We start from the raw sequence: 18,688 nt of genomic DNA on the forward strand, positions 1-18,688 counted from the left end.
TCCGCTTGAGTCAAAGCACGCGTGTAACAAGTTGCATGTCTTCAAACGAAACGAGTCATGACTTATGCCCGTTTGAAGTTTGAATTTTCAAATGCTTCGTATAGCGCCCCCCTTTGGCCGATTGGAATACAATTGGTTTCAGTGATACTTTGACTAACCCTCCACATCTTTGCCAAATGCCATGAACGTGTAAATTTGCATGTATGATTTAGAGGCCGAAGAATAATTTGCATAAAACCGCAATATTGATTGAATTATTAAAAAATTATATTTCACTTTAAAAGAAATCCGACCAGACAGTTTGACCGTATTGGTCCAAAGTTCATGTGAAAAAAGTTTTGTGCACTTGACGCGAAAATCCCAGGAGGAGATAGATTTTTACTGTTTTTCATATAATTCCGAATTGTGGGAGACCTAAAGGTCAGAGGTCAAAAGTTAGAGGGTAAAAGTTGTTCGGCATGAGGAGACGCATAAGTGTATACAGGTTTCATGGCTGTATGTATAACACAGCATGAGCTATACCTGTTCAAAGATCGCACTTTCGAAGGCTTCCTACAGCGCCACCATTTGGCCGATTGCTGTAAAAAGTAATAGCACACTTCGCCACAGTAAACTGAACACATTGATGTTTTTATTTTAATTTTCTCACTAAGTATGTAGGAGTTGAAAGGAACCGAAGTTTTGAGGAGAACTTGATATGACTGACTAGTATAGTATAGTATAGAAATAATGACAATATCTAAAGTGTGCTCGCCTTATAGGCGAGCCCACAATAATGATAGTAATAATAACTTGGTGTTCTCCTCCAGGTGCATGAAGATGGCTCTGGTTCATGACATGGCAGAGTGTATCGTAGGAGACATCGCTCCATCAGACAACGTCAGCAAAGCAGAGAAACACAGGCGGGAGCAGGTACGCTAACCTCCTGTGTTGTTGTTATTAGTCACAAGTCCATTCAGATGAAACCCACGGACAGACGTAATCACTTTCACTTTGACTCAGATTGTTCAAAAGTAGTGAAAGTAGCAGATTTCCATGGAGATCTGCTAACCAGTTTCACTTTCAAAATGGTCAAAGTACTGAAAAATAGCATATGTACAGATCACAGCCTGTCACTGCAAAGTGTTATGAGTTTGTAGACTGCTATTTGTTCTGCTTTTATGTGACACTCTTGTATGATGAATTAAGGGGGTTTCCAGACGGTACGCGGTCACCGCATCCTAGTAATTCATTTTCAATGGGAGGCGAGCGGCTATTTTGGCCGCACAGAGAAGTTTTGGGGCGGTGAGGCAAGTGGGCGCGGTCCCGTGAAATCTCTGCGAGCGTATGTTCATGTCTCACCGCGGTGCGGCCCCCGCTGATCCTAGCGGGAGCCCCCGCGGCAACCGTGCTCCGTCTGTAACCCTCTTTAGGCCGGGCATTAATTTCTTAAAATCATTTAAAAAACTATTAAAAGTTGAATTACACGTTTTCTGTCCCAAAAGCAACAAAATAATGTCCTAATAACCTCTCTTCTCTTCTCTTCTCTTCTCTTCTCTTCTCTTCTCTTCTCCCTCTCCTCAGGAAGCGATGACACATCTAACAGGTCTGCTGCAGGATGGACTTAAGCAGGAGCTTTACGGACTATGGGAGGTGTGTGTGCTGCTTGCAGTCATCTTGTTTATTGTTCCTCAGCAGCACTATACAGATCCATCTCATAAAATTAGAATATTGTGTAAAAAAGCATTGCAGATGCCATAGCATCATAACTGACTGTGGAAACCTCCCACTGGAATTCAAGCAACTCTGACTTCAGAAGGTTGACATTTCTCTGTTATAAATCCTTGTTTTGAGTGGTCTTGTGTAATATTGTAATATTTTGAAATATGGACTTTTGATATTCATGAGCTGTATGCCATAACAATTGTAACATTTGTAATAATTCACTGGATGTGCAATGTATCTAGAATATATGAAAGTTTCAAGAAATATATAAAAGTTTCAAGAAAATGTACTTTTACACAATATTTTATTTTTTAGGTGGATCTGTATAGCACTTGACTCATGTACATTTATAGATGTACACTTAGCATTCGAATCAAAATGTTTGGTTGGAGCACCTGTATTGCTCTGTTAGATCTGTAAAAAAGAACATAAAACAAACATGAAACACTGAATTTGTGCCGTTTTGCCACGGCTTTTACAGCTTCAGTGCACCTTGGCATAGAATAGGTAAGGGATAACATCTCGCTCAGTGGTGATTATCGAGTGATAGGAGCCTGACAGGTTGATATGCCACCGATGCGGAAGCGGAGGTGGCCCGCCCGTATATAAATTATTGATATTAATATATCTAAAACCAGATTCCATGTGTTTCCATATGCCAGTTTATGCGTACATGCTTTGACAGTGTTTCCTGGCAATTTTCTTTCTCTGGATATTCATAAATAGTTAGTATTCTAATGTACCTTATTTATGGCTAGGTAAATAACCAAAAGTATATTGAATCAATATGTAGAACCAATAACTGACTTAATAATGAAGCACTTTTCTATCCTTATATATCAACAAATTGACACCAAAACAATTTGTCTCATCACGCACTCAACCCTGTATAGTACCGTATTTTCCGGACTATAAGGCGCACTTAAAAGCCTTTAATTTTCTCAAAAAACTACAGTGCGCCTTATAGTCCAGTGCGCCTTATATATGGATCATTCATTGACATTGACATTCCCTTTAGCACAGCTCCATCTGTTGGATGCATAACGCAACGGTAGCGTCTATTATGTGCGCCTTATAGTCCAGTGCGCCTTATATATGAAAACAGTTCGAAAATAGACCATTCATTGACAGTGCAGTGCGCCTTATAGTCCGGTGCGCCTTATAGTCCGGAAAATACTTGTACTTGTACAATGGCGGCATACACAAATAGTAAAAATAGCCGAACTGCAAGCTCACAACGCTTTGCATCGCGAGATTCGCGACACGTTGTGAGCTTGTAGATCTGATCTTTTAACTTTATATGTTTTTTATAGCTCATTAATCTGAATCGAGGCAAAGGTTTGAAGTGATGGTGATGAGACTGAAGTCACACGGACAGATTGAGTAAACTCTTGTCTCTCTGTAGGAGTATGAGAACCAGAGCAGCCCAGAGGCCAGGCTGGTGAAACAGTTTAAACTCTTGTCTCTCTGTAGGAGTATGAGAACCAGAGCAGCCCAGAGGCCAGGCTGGTGAAACAGTTTAAACTCTTGTCTCTCTGTAGGAGTATGAGAACCAGAGCAGCCCAGAGGCCAGGCTGGTGAAACAGTTTGACCTTCTGGAGATGATCCTCCAAGCCCACGAGTACGAGCAGATAGAGGGAGCGCCTGGGAGACTGCAGGAGTTCTTTGATTCCACCAACGGTGAGGCGTGTGTCTCTCTGCCGTATCTGTCCCGTTCTGAACACTAGCCGTTCTGTCCCTGTCACCATCATCTTTTCTTTTCTGTTTGTCCTTCTCATTCTTTTTCTCTCTGTTAAAAACCTTGTGCGTTCCTTTCTGTATCTCTAGTCTCGCAGAGCCGTTACAGCAATGGTGGATCATGGAAGCAAAGAATATCCATATGTATAATAATGAATTAAATCACTTGCGGCCAAAACCAACTTGCAGTTGATTTGTAATTTGTTTTGGTGTGCTCAGAGACGAGAATGGCCGATTGCAATTTGGCAAATAACATTTGCCATTGGGTTCCAAACACCACTCTGTATAGTTACAAACTTTGAATCCTCATAGTGGGTGTTGATTAAGCCTGCACGCTACATAAACCACATGACCTGTAGTGTTTGCGTCCCCTCATTGACTCAACTCTTTCTAGAAGTCAATGGCTCTGTGAGATGAATAAGAGATCCCCGCTTACCAATGCATCTGCTGACATCTAAAGTCATTGTAGCAGTGAGAACAGATGCTAACAAATGTCTGCTTTTTAAATGCCTGGGGCGACAGTGGCTCAGGGGTAGAGTTGCCGTCTTAGAACACGGAGGGTTCCTGAAGTGTTCCCAGTTCGATCCCAGGCTCCCCCAGAGTTAGTGTCGAAGTATCCTTGAGCAGGACTCTGAACCCCTAGTTGCTCCCGGTGAGCAGGTCGGTGCCTTGCATGGTTTCCTCTGCCATCAGTGTATGTGTGTGTGAATGGGTGAATGCAATGCACAATCTCTGTAAAGCGCCTTGGATAAAGGCGTTATATAAATGCACCATTTACCATTTACCTGCTACTTTGAAAATGACACCACCAGCCCGATATAAAGGGTCGTCCTAAAGACGTTTATAGTGTTTATTTTTGAATTGTTTCCACACAATTTTCGCATCTACATTACATTTACCTATGTCAACAGATAATGTTTTTTTTTGTCATTTCTGAAAATATTTTAAAACATGTCGCCAGGTTGAAAATTGTTGTTGACTTGTGATGATATTTTCTGTGCTGTTCTTAGGTCGCTTCCAGCACCCAGACGTGGTCCAGCTGGTCAGCTGTCTGAACCAGGAGAGGACAGAGCACATGAGCAGAGCAGACGACGCAAAGCATTCTGGGAACGTGGAGCCCGCCAGTACCAACACGGAGTACACAGAACCACCACACACTGACTGACTTCTCTGCCAAATATAAAAAGGCTTTATGGGAAGATGCCTACCTTAATGTGAGTATAATAGCCTATAGTGCCAACGGTGACGTAATGGACCGTTTGTCAGCCTTCTGATTGGTCCCTGAGACTCCCTGACTGGCCAACCAGAAAAAATCATTCACTATTTGCTATCGGGGGTGGAGTTATGCAGTGGGAGAACGTTGCTTCAGGCTTTCAACTCGGTGCGCACTGCGAGGCACGGCGAGCGTGCAGTACGGCGCCGCGAGCTGATAGCGATTTCGATCATTATAATGAATAAGCTTCAACAAACTAGTTAACATGGACCTTATCAATGTAATTAAGAGTTTCGATTGGGTACATATATTTTAAATGGGCAGAATTACGAAAGCCAGCCTATTATGTGAGTAGAACTATAGGCTCGCGGTCATCTTCCTACCCAAGATGCACTGCGCTTTCTAAGGCTATTTCTCTCCTCTGTCTGATCCAGAGGATTAAATACTTGTACTTGTACAATGGCGGCATACACAAATAGTAAAAATAGCCGAACTGCAAGCTCACAACGCTTTGCATCGCGAGATTCGCGACACGTTGTGAGCTTGTAGATCTGATCTTTTAACTTTATATGTTTTTTATAGCTCATTAATCTGAATCGAGGCAAAGGTTTGAAGTGATGGTGATGAGACTGAAGTCACACGGACAGATTGAGTAAACTCTTGTCTCTCTGTAGGAGTATGAGAACCAGAGCAGCCCAGAGGCCAGGCTGGTGAAACAGTTTGACCTTCTGGAGATGATCCTCCAAGCCCACGAGTACGAGCAGATAGAGGGAGCGCCTGGGAGACTGCAGGAGTTCTTTGATTCCACCAACGGTGAGGCGTGTCTCTCTGCCGTATCTGTCCCGTTCTGAACACTAGCCGTTCTGTCCCTGTCACCATCATCTTTTCTTTTCTGTTTGTCCTTCTCATTCTTTTTCTCTCTGTTAAAAACCTTGTGCGTTCCTTTCTGTATCTCTAGTCTCGCAGAGCCGTTACAGCAATGGTGGATCATGGAAGCAAAGAATATGCATATGTATAATAATGAATTAAATCACTTGCGGCCAAAACCAACTTGCAGTTGATTTGTAATTTGTTTTGGTGTGCTCAGAGACGAGAATGGCCGATTGCAATTTGGCAAATAACATTTGCCATTGGGTTCCAAACACCACTCTGTATAGTTACAAACTTTGAATCCTCATAGTGGGTGTTGATGAAGCCTGCACGCTGGATAAAACACATGACCTGTAGTGTTTGCGTCCCCTCGTTGACACAACTCTTTCTAGAAGTCAAGATGAATAAGAGATCCCCGCTTACCAATGCATCTGCTGACATCTAAAGTCATTGTAGCAGCGAGAACAGATGCTAACAAATGCCTGCTTTTTAAATGCCTGGGGCGACAGTGGCTCAGGGGTAGAGTTGCCGTCTTAGAACACGGAGGGTTCCTGAAGTGTTCCCAGTTCGATCCCAGGCTCCCCCAGAGTTAGTGTCGAAGTATCCTTGAGCAGGACTCTGAACCCCTAGTTGCTCCCGGTGAGCAGGTCGGTGCCTTGCATGGTTTCCTCTGCCATCAGTGTATGTGTGTGTGAACGGGTGAATGCAATGCACAATCTCTGTAAAGAGCCTTGGATAAAGGCGTTATATAAATGCACCATTTACCATTTACCTGCTACTTTGAAAATGACACCACCAGCCCGATATAAAGGGTCGTCCTAAAGACGTTTATAGTGTTTATTTTTGAATTGTTTCCACACAATTTTCGCATCTACATTACATTTACCTATGTCAACAGATAATGTTTTTTTTTGTCATTTCTGAAAATATTTTAAAACATGTCGCCAGGTTGAAAATTGTTGTTGACTTGTGATGATATTTTCTGTGCTGTTCTTAGGTCGCTTCCAGCACCCAGACGTGGTCCAGCTGGTCAGCTGTCTGAACCAGGAGAGGACAGAGCACATGAGCAGAGCAGACGACGCAAAGCATTCTGGGAACGTGGAGCCCGCCAGTACCAACACGGAGTACACAGAACCACCACACACTGACTGACTTCTCTGCCAAATATAAAAAGGCTTTATGGGAAGATGCCTACCTTAATGTGAGTATAATAGCCTATAGTGCCAACGGTGACGTAATGGACCGTTTGTCAGCCTTCTGATTGGTCCCTGAGACTCCCTGACTGGCCAACCAGAAAAAATCATTCACTATTTGCTATCGGGGGTGGAGTTATGCAGTGGGAGAACGTTGCTTCAGGCTTTCAACTCGGTGCGCACTGCGAGGCACGGCGAGCGTGCAGTACGGCGCCGCGAGCTGATAGCGATTTTGATCATTATAATGAATAAGCTTCAACAAACTAGTTAACATGGACCTTATCAATGTAATTAAGAGTTTCGATTGGGTACATATATTTTAAATGGGCAGAATTACGAAAGCCAGCCTATTATGTGAGTAGAACGATAGGCTCGCGGTCATCTTCCTACCCAAGATGCACTGCGCTTTCTAAGGCTATTTCTCTCCTCTGTCTGATCCAGAGGATTAAACTAATTAAAACATATATTTTCGGGGGAAAACTACTGTTTTGCTATGTAACTACTGTACTTTTTTTCTTCCCTTTTTATTAATATCACGTAGATGTGTTTTTTTTGCCTTCAACATATTTTTTTTCTCCAAAATGATGATTGAAAAATAGGGGTCGTATTATAATCGGAGTCGTAAAATATTCGGGCTCATACGGTATTAAGTGCTATTATTATAGTTTAGCTGACATTGACATTTTCATATAGGGGTTCCGGGATCCACAGGCTAATGAGTCACCCCATCTCACCTCCTCCAGTGAGGAAGAGGAAGAGGAGGAGCCGGAGGAAGATGAGGAGCCGACTCCTTCTGGTGTGTGCATGCGTGTGTGTGTGTGTGTGTGTGTGTGTGTGTGTGTGTGTGTGTGTGTGTGTGCGCGTCAAATTGTTTTGAGAAAGAAAATCTGCTTTTCTGTCCCAAAGCCACTGCAAATGATTGCTGCTATTTGTTCCAAAAAGCTTAGTAGTCAGTCACCATATACAACATTAACATAAGGCCAAAATGTGACATATAGCTCTGTTTACACAATGCTATACCCACTCCAACTGTATATATGTTCCCCTTTTTCAACAGTTTTTATTATATTTTGACACTTGCTTTGGCAATGAAAACGTATGTTTTCTCATGCCAATTTTGATTGATTGATTGATTGATTGAAGTATTTATTAGAAGTTTGCATAGGAAAAGGTACAGTTTCATGGTACAAGGTCAATTAAAAGGATAAGCTCAGGAAAGCAGAGGCGTGTTTTAATTGAGATCCTTTTTTTAAACTCATATTGAATGACAGACAGAACGCTCTTTTGAATTGAAGTGTGTGTGCGTGTGTGTGCGTGTGTGCGTGCGTGCGTGCGCGCGCGTGTGTGTGTGTGTGTGTCTCTCTCTCCATTCCAGAGGGTCCCGCGGACAGGCTGGGTGTACAGGAAGGTGAAGGAACCAGAGAGTGTCTCAGATCACATGTACAGGATGGCCCTGATGGCTCTGACCATCACTGACCCCACAGTGGACAAGGACAGGCAAGGATGCTGGCTTTTTTACAAGGGTTCATATTTTAAATCAGGGGTCTTCAATGTTTTCAGGCTAAGGACCCCTTAGTTGAGAGAGAGATGAAGCAGGGACCCCCACAACCTTTTCATGGATTCCATATAGTTTCATCGTTTGACAGCACAATAAAATGTGAACCCTTGTTGTAAAAATGTCTTTTAAGTCTGATGATAATACAACTTAATATGAAATAAATAATAGATCATCGAAGTCTATCTAAAACTTGTCACCCAACAGTTTTTGAAACTGCTTTATTCTCCTCACAGGAGAAGATAAGGCTGAAGTCCAAATATGGACTAAATACTCTATAGTAACTAGTACTATCAGAACATAGACCCATTTTGTTATTATTTGAATTAAATGAAATCACCTACCCTACCTTTTAATAAAAAACTCTCCCTAAACACGCAGACATTAGCAAATATAACTCAATATCAATTCAATTCAATGGAGCAAGAGAAAAACATACGTTTACATAGCCAAAGCAAGTGTAAAAATAAAGTAAAAACAGTTGAACATGGGGAACGTATATACAGTTGGTACAGGCTAAGCTGGCATTGTGTAAACAGAGCTATGTTATATATACAGGGTATAAAGCTTGTTTTAACTAATAGCAGCAATCTTTTGCAGTCGCTTTGGAACAAATAGCAGCATTTCTTTTTTTCTCAACACGATTTAAATAGTGTAAGAGAAAAGCCTAATTTAAAATGTGTATCATAACTGACACATACCTGACAGCATGGCCAGATTATTATTATTAACACAGTTCTTACAATGTGATGTTGAAAAAGTGAATAGGGGTTAGAATACGATGGAGCAGAGGATCTGTGTGACCCAGGGGATAATGGCAGCCCATTTCAAATATGTTGTTCCAGGGACCCCCCAGAAGCAGAGATTTGAGTTGCAAAAGTTTGCTTTGAAAAATATATATTGAAAAATGTGCACACATTTCCAAGATTTTTCAAAAATAGCATTTCTACAAGCTCGCTGTGAGCTTGTAGATCTGCTATTTTTCAATAGTTAAAGCATTCAATAATTCTAGGCCTAAATGGTTAAAATAGTAATAATAACTAGAAATACTGTTCCTTCGAAACAGTGTGGGCTCGCTTCCAACCCAACAAATAGGATACTTTAAGGTACTGTAAGGTACAGTACCTTACAGTATTGTACTGTACCTTACTATACTGTACTGCACCTTACTGTACTGTACTGTACTGTACTGTACTGTACTGTACTGTAACTTACTGTACTTTACTGTACTCTAATGTAATGTACCTTACTGTACTTTACTGTACTCTACTGTAACTTACTGTACTTTACTCTACTGTACTGTACCTTACTGTACTTTACTGTACTCTACTGTACCTTACTGTACTGTACTTTACTTTACTCTACTGTACCTTACTGTACTGTACTGTACCTTACTCTACTATACTATACTGTACTCTACTGTACCGTACTGTACCTTACTGTACTGTACTTTACTGTACTCTACTGTACCTTACTGTACTGTACCTTACTGTACTATACTATACTGTACTCTACTGTACCGTACTGTACCTTACTGTACTGTACTCTACTGTACCTTACTATACTGTACTTTACTGTACTCTACTGTACTTTACTGTACTCTACTGTACTTCACTGTACTCTACTGTACCTTACTGTATTGTTTTGTACTTTACTGTACCTTACTGTACTGTACTCTACTATACCTTACTGTACTGTACCTTTCTGTACCTTACTGTACTTTACTGTACTCTACTGAACCTTACTGTACTTTTACTGTACTCTACTGAACCTTACTGTACATATTCTATGTGTTCTAGAGGTGTATATTGAGTGCATATACTGTAGGTTAACAATCCCAGATCACATCTGTCCTCCACTATGTCTATAACCAAGGCGTTCTTCTATGTGGCCACTCCAGACTGAGGAGTGGAGCATGACTTTTATTGTGTTTGTGGATCTGATTTGAAAATGCATTGGTTGTGATATCTCCCTGACAACCAACAACAACCACTAATACGGCTGATTGTCCCTGCGGGTTCTAGGATATATACTGTAAATCCCATTGCCCGGGATCCTAAAACCTTATTCTTTTTAAGTAAAATTTCTAAAACACTACAAAACATGTCTCAAAGACAAATACAAGCAAACGTCTCCACATTAACACAGTAACAGTTGTTGTGTGTGTGTGTGTGTGTGTGTGTGTGTGTGTGTGTGTGTGTGTGTGTGTGTGTGTGTGTGTGTGTGTGTGTGTGTGTGTGTGTGTGTGTGCGTGCGTGCGTGTGCACATTGTAGATCAACTTCATAGCAGTATTAAGTGGTCCATCTATGTTTTTTATTAATAATAAAATCTGCAAAGTAACAAGTAACTGAGGCTGTCAAATGCTGTATTTATAGTAGAGTATATGTAACAAAAATGGAAAGTAGAGTAAAAGTACCTCAAAATTGTACTGTAGGTACAAGTACTTGTATATACTTGAGTAAATGTACTTGGTTACTTTGCAGCACCACTAGCCTTACATTAAGACGCACTCTGCCGAGACTTTCGCATTGTCACTGCAGGTTCGACTTATGTAAGGCTACAGCACCACAGAACAGCCAATGACAGCCAAGCCTTTAATCACAGCTGTGTAATCAGTAGAGTGGAGAGGGACATTTATTTATAGTTTTAACTATAACTATAGTTTTATACATCACACAGCTTAGATATTTGGATCAAATCAGAGGGCAGACCTGTGTGAACGCATTGATATAAATAGCATATCTGAAGTGTGAATATTGCAGCCACAGCGCCTTAATATAAACATGGGTCCCTTTCCTCTGTCTCACGCTGTCCCCACTCACTAAACCCATTGGAAATGCATTGGGTGCTTAAAGTTAAACATTTTTATTTTTTTATAATTATACTACAAAACATTTCAAAAAGAAAAATACACGCACACTTGTCCTCAGTAAGCTGAACACATAAAAATTTGAATGGTGTTGAAAGGTGTAAGCGTTTAGGAGATGAATCGCGCCAAAGTTTTGAGGAGATACTGACTGATAAATAATGAAGATAACATACGTGTGCTCGCCTTCCAGGCGAGCCCACAATAATGATAGTAATAATAACTTGGTGTTCTCCTCCAGGTGCATGAAGATGGCTCTGGTTCATGACATGGCAGAGTGTATCGTAGGAGACATCGCTCCATCAGACAACGTCAGCAAAGCAGAGAAACACAGGCGGGAGCAGGTACGCTAACCTCCTGTGTTGTTGTTATTAGTCACAAGTCCATTCAGATGAAACCCACGGACAGACGTAATCACTTTCACTTTGACTCAGATTGTTCAAAAGTAGTGAAAGTAGCAGATTTCCATGGAGATCTGCTAACCAGTTTCACTTTCAAAATGGTCAAAGTACTGAAAAATAGCATATGTACAGATCACAGCCTGTCACTGCAAAGTGTTATGAGTTTGTAGACTGCTATTTGTTCTGCTTTTATGTGACACTCTTGTATGATGAATTAAGGGGGTTTCCAGACGGTACGCGGTCACCGCATCCTAGTAATTCATTTTCAATGGGAGGCGAGCGGCTATTTTGGCCGCACAGAGAAGTTTTGGGGCGGTGAGGCAAGTGGGCGCGGTCCCGTGAAATCTCTGCGAGCGTATGTTCATGTCTCACCGCGGTGCGGCCCCCGCTGATCCTAGCGGGAGCCCCCGCGGCAACCGTGCTCCGTCTGTAACCCTCTTTAGGCCGGGCATTAATTTCTTAAAATCATTTAAAAAACTATTAAAAGTTGAATTACACGTTTTCTGTCCCAAAAGCAACAAAATAATGTCCTAATAACCTCTCTTCTCTTCTCTTCTCTTCTCTTCTCCCTCTCCTCAGGAAGCGATGACACATCTAACAGGTCTGCTGCAGGATGGACTTAAGCAGGAGCTTTACGGACTATGGGAGGTGTGTGTGCTGCTTGCAGTCATCTTGTTTATTGTTCCTCAGCAGCACTATACAGATCCATCTCATAAAATTAGAATATTGTGTAAAAAAGCATTGCAGATGCCATAGCATCATAACTGACTGTGGAAACCTCCCACTGGAATTCAAGCAACTCTGACTTCAGAAGGTTGACATTTCTCTGTTATAAATCCTTGTTTTGAGTGGTCTTGTGTAATATTGTAATATTTTGAAATATGGACTTTTGATATTCATGAGCTGTATGCCATAACAATTGTAACATTTGTAACTAGAAAATATTGTTCCTTCGAAACAATTGTGGGCTCGCTTCAAGCCAGAAAACAATGGCTATAAAAGTACAAAATGTCAAGATCGCAGGCAGTGCTCTCTTTGACCTTACTGACGTCAAAGATTGGTCCATTTTGTTCCAAAAATGTGTTGTGCAAAAGTTGACCCGCTGGTGGCGTTATAAAAGGCCAATGTAAGAAGGGTGGTATCTGTTCCTTGACCTATTGGGAATGTGCTTGCAAGATTTCACGCACATTGCAGGCTGTGTTCATGATTTGAGGTGTTTTTGGCTTTGGCCACTTTATCGCTGCTTGCAGCTAAATTTATTATTATTATTATTATTTTGTGTGTGTGCACTTCATAGGCATGTTAGATAAAGGTCCTTACATTGTGTGTAGAATGTTTCATGCAAATTGCAAAAAAAATCCTAACGGGTTTAAGCGTTTCACAAACTGCTCAAAATGATATAGCGCCCCCCTTTGGCCAATTGGAGTAAGATTGGTTTTAGTGATATTTGGACTAACACTCTACATCTTTGCCAAATGCCATGAACATGTTACTTTGCATGTATGATTTAGAGGCAGAAGAATAATTTGCATAAAACTGCAATATTCATTGAATTATTAAAAAAAACATGTTTCAATTTTTTTGTAATCCGATCTGACAGATTTTTAGATATTGGTCCAACGTTCATGTAAAAACAGTTTTGTGGACGTGACGCGAAAATTCCAGAATAAAAGCGGGTTTAAGCGTTTTACAAACTGCTCAAAATGGCGGAAAATCTAAGGGCGGAGCTTACTTAACAAAGACACAGATGTCTTCCGCTTGAGTCAAAGCACACGTGTAAGCAAGTTGCATGTCTTCAAACGAAACGAGGCATGACTTATGCCCGTTTAAAGTTTGAATTTTCAAACGCTTCGTATAGCGCCCCCCTTTGGCCGATTGGAATAAAATTGGTTTCAGTGATACTTTGACTAACCCTCTACATCTTTGCCAAATGCCATGAACGTGTAACTTTGCATGTATGATTTAGAGGCAGAAGAATAATTTGCATAAAACCGCAATATCTATTGAATTATTTAAAAAATATATTTCACTTTAAAAGAAATCCGACCTGACAGTTTGACCGTATTGGTCCAAAGTTCATGTGAAAAAAGTTTTGTGCGCGTAACGCGAAAATCCCAGGAGGAGATAGATTTTTACTGTTTTTCATATAATTCAAAATTCTGGGGGATCTAAAGGTCAGAGGTTAAAGGTCAGAGCGTAACAGTTGTTCGGCATGAGGAGACGCATACGTGTATACAGGTTTCATGGCTGTACTTAAAACAGAGCATGATCTATACCTGTTCAAAGTTCGCACTTTCGAAGGCTTCCTACAGCGCCACCATTTGGCCGATTGGAATAAAATTGGTTTCAGTGATACTTTGACTAACCCTCTACATCTTTGCCAAATGCCGTGAACGTGTAACTTTGCATGTATGATTTAGAGGCCGAATAATAATTTGCATAAAACCGCAATATTGATTGAATTATTAAAAAATTACATTTCACTTTAAAAGAAATCCGACCAGACAGTCTGACCGTTTTGGTCCAAAGTTCACATGAAAAAAGTTTTGTGCGCGTAACGAAAAAAACCCAGGAGGAGATAGATTTTTACTGTTTTTCATATAATTCAAAATTCTGGGGGATCTAAAGGTCAAAGGTCAAAAGTCAGAGCGTAAAAGTTTTTCGGCATGAGGAGACGCATACGTGTATACCGCTTTCATGGCTGTACCTCAAAGACAGCATGAGCTATATCTGTTCAAAGTTCGCACTTTCGAAGGCTTCCTACAGCGCCACCATTTGGCCGATTGCTGTATAAAGTAATAGCACACGTCGCCACTGTAAGCTGAACACATTGATGTGTTTATTTTCATTTTCTCACTAAGTATGTAGGAGTAGAAAGGAACCGAAGTTTTGAGGAGAATCTTGATATGTATAGTATAGAAACTAGAAAATGTGCAATTTGGGAAATTGCGAGTGTGGTCGCCCGCCCCGCCCCGGCGCGAGCGGCGGGGATGCGCCTCCGGGACCCCGAGGAAAACGCCGGGGCCTGAGGGAGAGGACGTAGGGACGGATACCGGCGGGGCCGTGCGACGCGCGATTCGAAAAGGTGCCGTTGGGATCCTGCGTTCTTGATGTAAGGATATGGTTTCTTGTTTTAAAGAAATAGGCTCCTCCCACGAGTTTCGCAAGGCGATTATGTTGTCGCGTCGCTCCCGAGATCGCTTTTTGTTTAGTTTTGAGAGGGTCGTTCCCCCTGAAAAACGCGTGTTGGCACGAAATGGTTACACTTTGCGCGTTTGTGGCGCCCCCTAAGGGTCGAAGTGGAAATGCTTCTGGGAATTTGTTGAATATCCCACCCGCAAGTTGTGGTTAAAATTTTGTGTTGACTGGATGTTTCGTTTGTGATTTATGGCTATTTTTGGCAAAACGGACCCCCCTCGCTAACTTCGTAAGCCTGTTCCGGACGAACGGTATGGACTATCGAAATATCGCTTGAATATGTTTATCGCATGGGTCCAGAGATCACGTGTACCGATTTCTGTGACATTTGGAGAAAATATGTAGGAAAAGGAGCAAAAAGTGTGTTTTGAAGAAAATTCAAAATGGCGGAAAATCTATCCTGACGCAAATGGGCGGGGCCTATATGGAGAGATGCGTCATGACCCAAGGAATCCAGGGAAAAAATAATTTTAATTTTCCGACCTACGGTTCAAGAGTTATAAGCCAAAAGGTAAAGTGAGCTGTTATAGCGCCACCATGAGGCCAAATGAAGTAATTATTTTTCAGTTAATCCTTGTATGCATTATGAACCTTCCCTCCAAGTTTTGAAACTGTAGCCCCTATGGTTTGCGAGAAAAAAATAATTGAATTTGAGTTTTTGCAATTCCCATTATAAGTCAATGGGGAAATTTAATTCACTAATAAATTAATATCAATTAAACGATACAACTTTTCTCTTAGCAGAATAATAGCACTCGATTCCCGATGAAGCCGGTCGATTTGACATATGGCGCGAGTGTGTGGCGTAAAAACTGTGGGCGGTGAAACGCGCCGAAAAAAGTTTTATCTAGAATAAAAAATAAAGTTTCCCTAGGACTATAGTGTGTTGCCCTGTAAGGGCAACCACACTAATAAATAATGACAATATCTAAAGTGTGCTCGCCTCACAGGCGAGCCCACAATAATGACAATATCTAAAGTGTGCTCGCCTTACAGGCGAGCCCACAATTAATACTACTATAATAGTCATTAAGCTACTAATATAGACTGAAGGAATTAAAGCAGGTCATGTATGGAATTTTAACAGCTGAAATCAATAATATATCAGTATTCCGGTATTAACCTGCGGGCCGCATTAAAGCTATACTGTGTAAGTTGCTCAACAAGTGGTCAGTAGCGGTATTGCTTTTTTCGGCCGTTTTTCGCCCGGAGTCGCCGCGGACCACCGGAGCGGGGCCGCAAACCACCGCGACCGATAACGAATCCGTAGAGGGGTAGAACGTAATTTTCTGACCAGGATTTGGGAAGTAAGAGGTTAAGAATCCTTAACCATCGTAAACACTGTTGCTGAGGGAGCCTACTTCCTGAAGAGACGGCAAGCACGCTGTGATTGGCCCGGTAGTGTATCATGTGTGTATGATCCTATGTGACCCGTGCTGGGTCACATAGGTTCCACTCTGTATTTGGCCGGAGGGGATGATGGAAAAAATAGCTATGCATTATTTGTGGTTATTTATTTTGTTAACATGTGATTCCAGTTACATTCAGCTGATTCGGGCACAGGGTCCTTTATGCCGCGCAGGTAATGCTGCAACCACTATGACATTTTACATTAACTCATTCCCCGCCTCCCCCGATAGTCCCGAGAAAATCCCAATGTCGTTCCCCGCCAGGCCCGATAGTCCCGAGAATTTGCTTTTATATAATGTAATGTTTAATTACATTCTTCCACAGCCCGTCACAAAGTCTGAGCCTTTTATCTTAAAGGGAACCTAAAATATCACACATCAAAGTAAGTGTGTTTGAAAAAAATACTGTAATAATGTATAAATTGCAATACAAATGTATAAATCTCCCCATAACCCACAGTGAACTGGCAAAAGACGCATTTGAGCTCAAAAGGCTGGCTGCCGGAAAAAAAAAGAGAAGAAAAAAAAGTGTGAGAACAGCTGTGTGTGTGTGTGTGTGTGTGTGTGTGTGTGTGTGTGTGTGTGTGTGTGTGTGTGTGTGTGTGTGTGTGTGTGTGTGTGTGTGTGTGTGTGTGTGTGTGTGTGTGTGTGCTTCCCTCCAGGACCACTATATCTCTGTTTCAGTGGTCCCTGTTGGACCCCCTGATGGTGTTCAGTCCCATAAAAAAACAGTGCGATCAGTGAGATCTGCCTAGCCAGGGCAGTTCTAGACCTGCTCTAGCCAGGGCAGTGCAGAGGATTTTTTAGGGGCAGGGGGAGACATTTTCTAACATGTGCTAGAATGTGAAAATAGCAGATCTACAAGCTCTACAAGCTCTCAAAGTGTCGCAGAGCGACGTGTTGAGAGATTGCTGATCACCTTGTTGAACAAATGTCATAGCAATCCATTCTAGAGGTGTATTCTAGAAGTGTTATTGCGACCGTCAGGGAGCAGTTTACTATGAAAACCTCCACCGGCCATCCGTCGGTCGGTCACACGTCACACGTCACACGTCACACCTTTGCCCTGCTCATATCTCCGCATCAGTATATAGGGCTTGTTTGTTTATTGTATGACATCACGCCACATCATCAGCTGTGGACTCTGTGATGTCATCGTATCGCATCAGTATATAGGGCTTGTTTGTTTATTGTATGACATCACGCCACATCATCAGCTGTGGACTCTGTGATGTCATCGTATCTCCATATATGGCCATCTCCGTATATGGAGATATAAGTCGTCCATGCCCAAGTATGGGCTGGTGAGGTCAGACTTTGTGTGATGCGTAGGTTATCTCAATATATGGAGATTCAACATTCCAGGCAATGCTCTCTTCCCTGGTGAGAATTGCCCCTTTATATAGGGCTTGTTTGTGCATTTTATGACATCACGCCACATCATCAGCTGTGGACTCTGTGATGTCATCGTATCTCCATATATGGCCATCTCCGTATATGGAGATATAAGTCGTCCATGCCCAAGTATGGGCTGGTGAGGTCAGACTTTGTGTGATGCGTAGGTTATCTCCATATATGGAGATTCAACATTCCAGGTGTAACTATGGCTACCCGTATGACGTGAGAGGTGGAGGTTGTGATATTTGTGGAGATAAGCGACCAACGGTCGCTTATCTCCCGATTAGGGAGTCTTACTGGTTGTAAAGACTCATGCCCCCTTTGATGTCAATGTGTGTGTGTGCACCTGTAGGCCTACAGAGCGCAACTAGCATTTACACACAGAAACAGAGAGACAGCGCCCCCAAGTGACTTGTAGCAGACTTGTAGAATACTGTAGCAGTAATAGTATATCAATGTGAACTTGCTGTTTTTGGTCAGACATAGCATATAAAAATATTTTTCTCTGCATTTTTCCAAACAGAAAATTCTAAAAATAATTCCTATTACATAATTACATTAGTACACTTATCTGATAAGTGCCTGACGCCATAAATACAAATATCAACTGAGTTATTCGCTCGAAAAGCCATCAATCACAAAAAGGTCAATATCTCCAGTTCTTTCAATTATAGCTGGATTTTGGTCAAAAATGGCTATTTTGAGATGGCTGCAACTATAGAAAAAAAAGCTTTTTATTTATTTATTTTATTTTTCGGTGAGACTAGAGTTTGTCCTGTTTCATTTGAGGTTCTGTATGACATTGTCGAAAAAATACAGAATTTAGGAAAAATGTCAATATAAAAAAAATATATCAATGTTTTTATTAAACAAAATGGCAGGAGAGCCATACAGTCAATGTTAAAATGGCGGCCAATGTGTTAATTGACACACAAATAATTGTGATTAACAATTTAGTCGTGTTTTTGGCATTGAACACTGGAATGTGAATACAAATGTCATTTATTTGATGTTGCACAGAACAGAGCTTGACTAATAACTTTAATGTGCTTTAATGCTATTCTGATTTGTATTTAATAAAGGTGTGAAACTGTGCACTGTTCTAAGGTTACCGTATACAGGTTTCCTTGGTCCGTTTTAATG

The 18,688-nt window shown here is 41.4% G+C and overlaps 2 protein-coding genes across 2 annotated transcripts in view; both read left to right on the plus strand.

The window, feature by feature from the left end:
* The window catches only part of LOC308300840 (5'-deoxynucleotidase HDDC2-like), a gene marked incomplete at its 3' end in the record, with an annotated part of 33,136 nt that extends 26,460 nt beyond the window's left edge, over positions 1-6,676 (plus strand). Inside the window, exons 3-8 of the mRNA XM_080744737.1 lie at positions 810-912; positions 1,564-1,632; positions 3,246-3,384; positions 4,452-4,552; positions 5,329-5,467; positions 6,522-6,676. Coding sequence (XP_080600863.1) covers positions 810-912; positions 1,564-1,632; positions 3,246-3,384; positions 4,452-4,552; positions 5,329-5,467; positions 6,522-6,676 — 706 coding nt within the window. The remainder of the gene's footprint in view (positions 1-809; positions 913-1,563; positions 1,633-3,245; positions 3,385-4,451; positions 4,553-5,328; positions 5,468-6,521) is intronic.
* Positions 6,677-7,421: 745 nt separating this feature from the next.
* LOC308300841 (5'-deoxynucleotidase HDDC2-like) overlaps positions 7,422-18,688 on the plus strand; it is a gene marked incomplete at its 3' end in the record, with an annotated part of 59,387 nt that continues 48,120 nt past the window's right edge. The window contains exons 1-3 of the mRNA XM_080744738.1: positions 7,422-7,513; positions 8,093-8,214; positions 11,381-11,483. Of these exons, the coding sequence (XP_080600864.1) occupies positions 7,433-7,513; positions 8,093-8,214; positions 11,381-11,483 (306 nt within the window). The 5' untranslated portion in view covers positions 7,422-7,432. The remainder of the gene's footprint in view (positions 7,514-8,092; positions 8,215-11,380; positions 11,484-18,688) is intronic.

Source organism: Nannobrachium achirus (genome assembly GCF_963921795.1).
Source record: "Nannobrachium achirus genome assembly, chromosome: 16".
NCBI lineage: Eukaryota > Metazoa > Chordata > Actinopteri > Myctophiformes > Myctophidae > Nannobrachium > Nannobrachium achirus.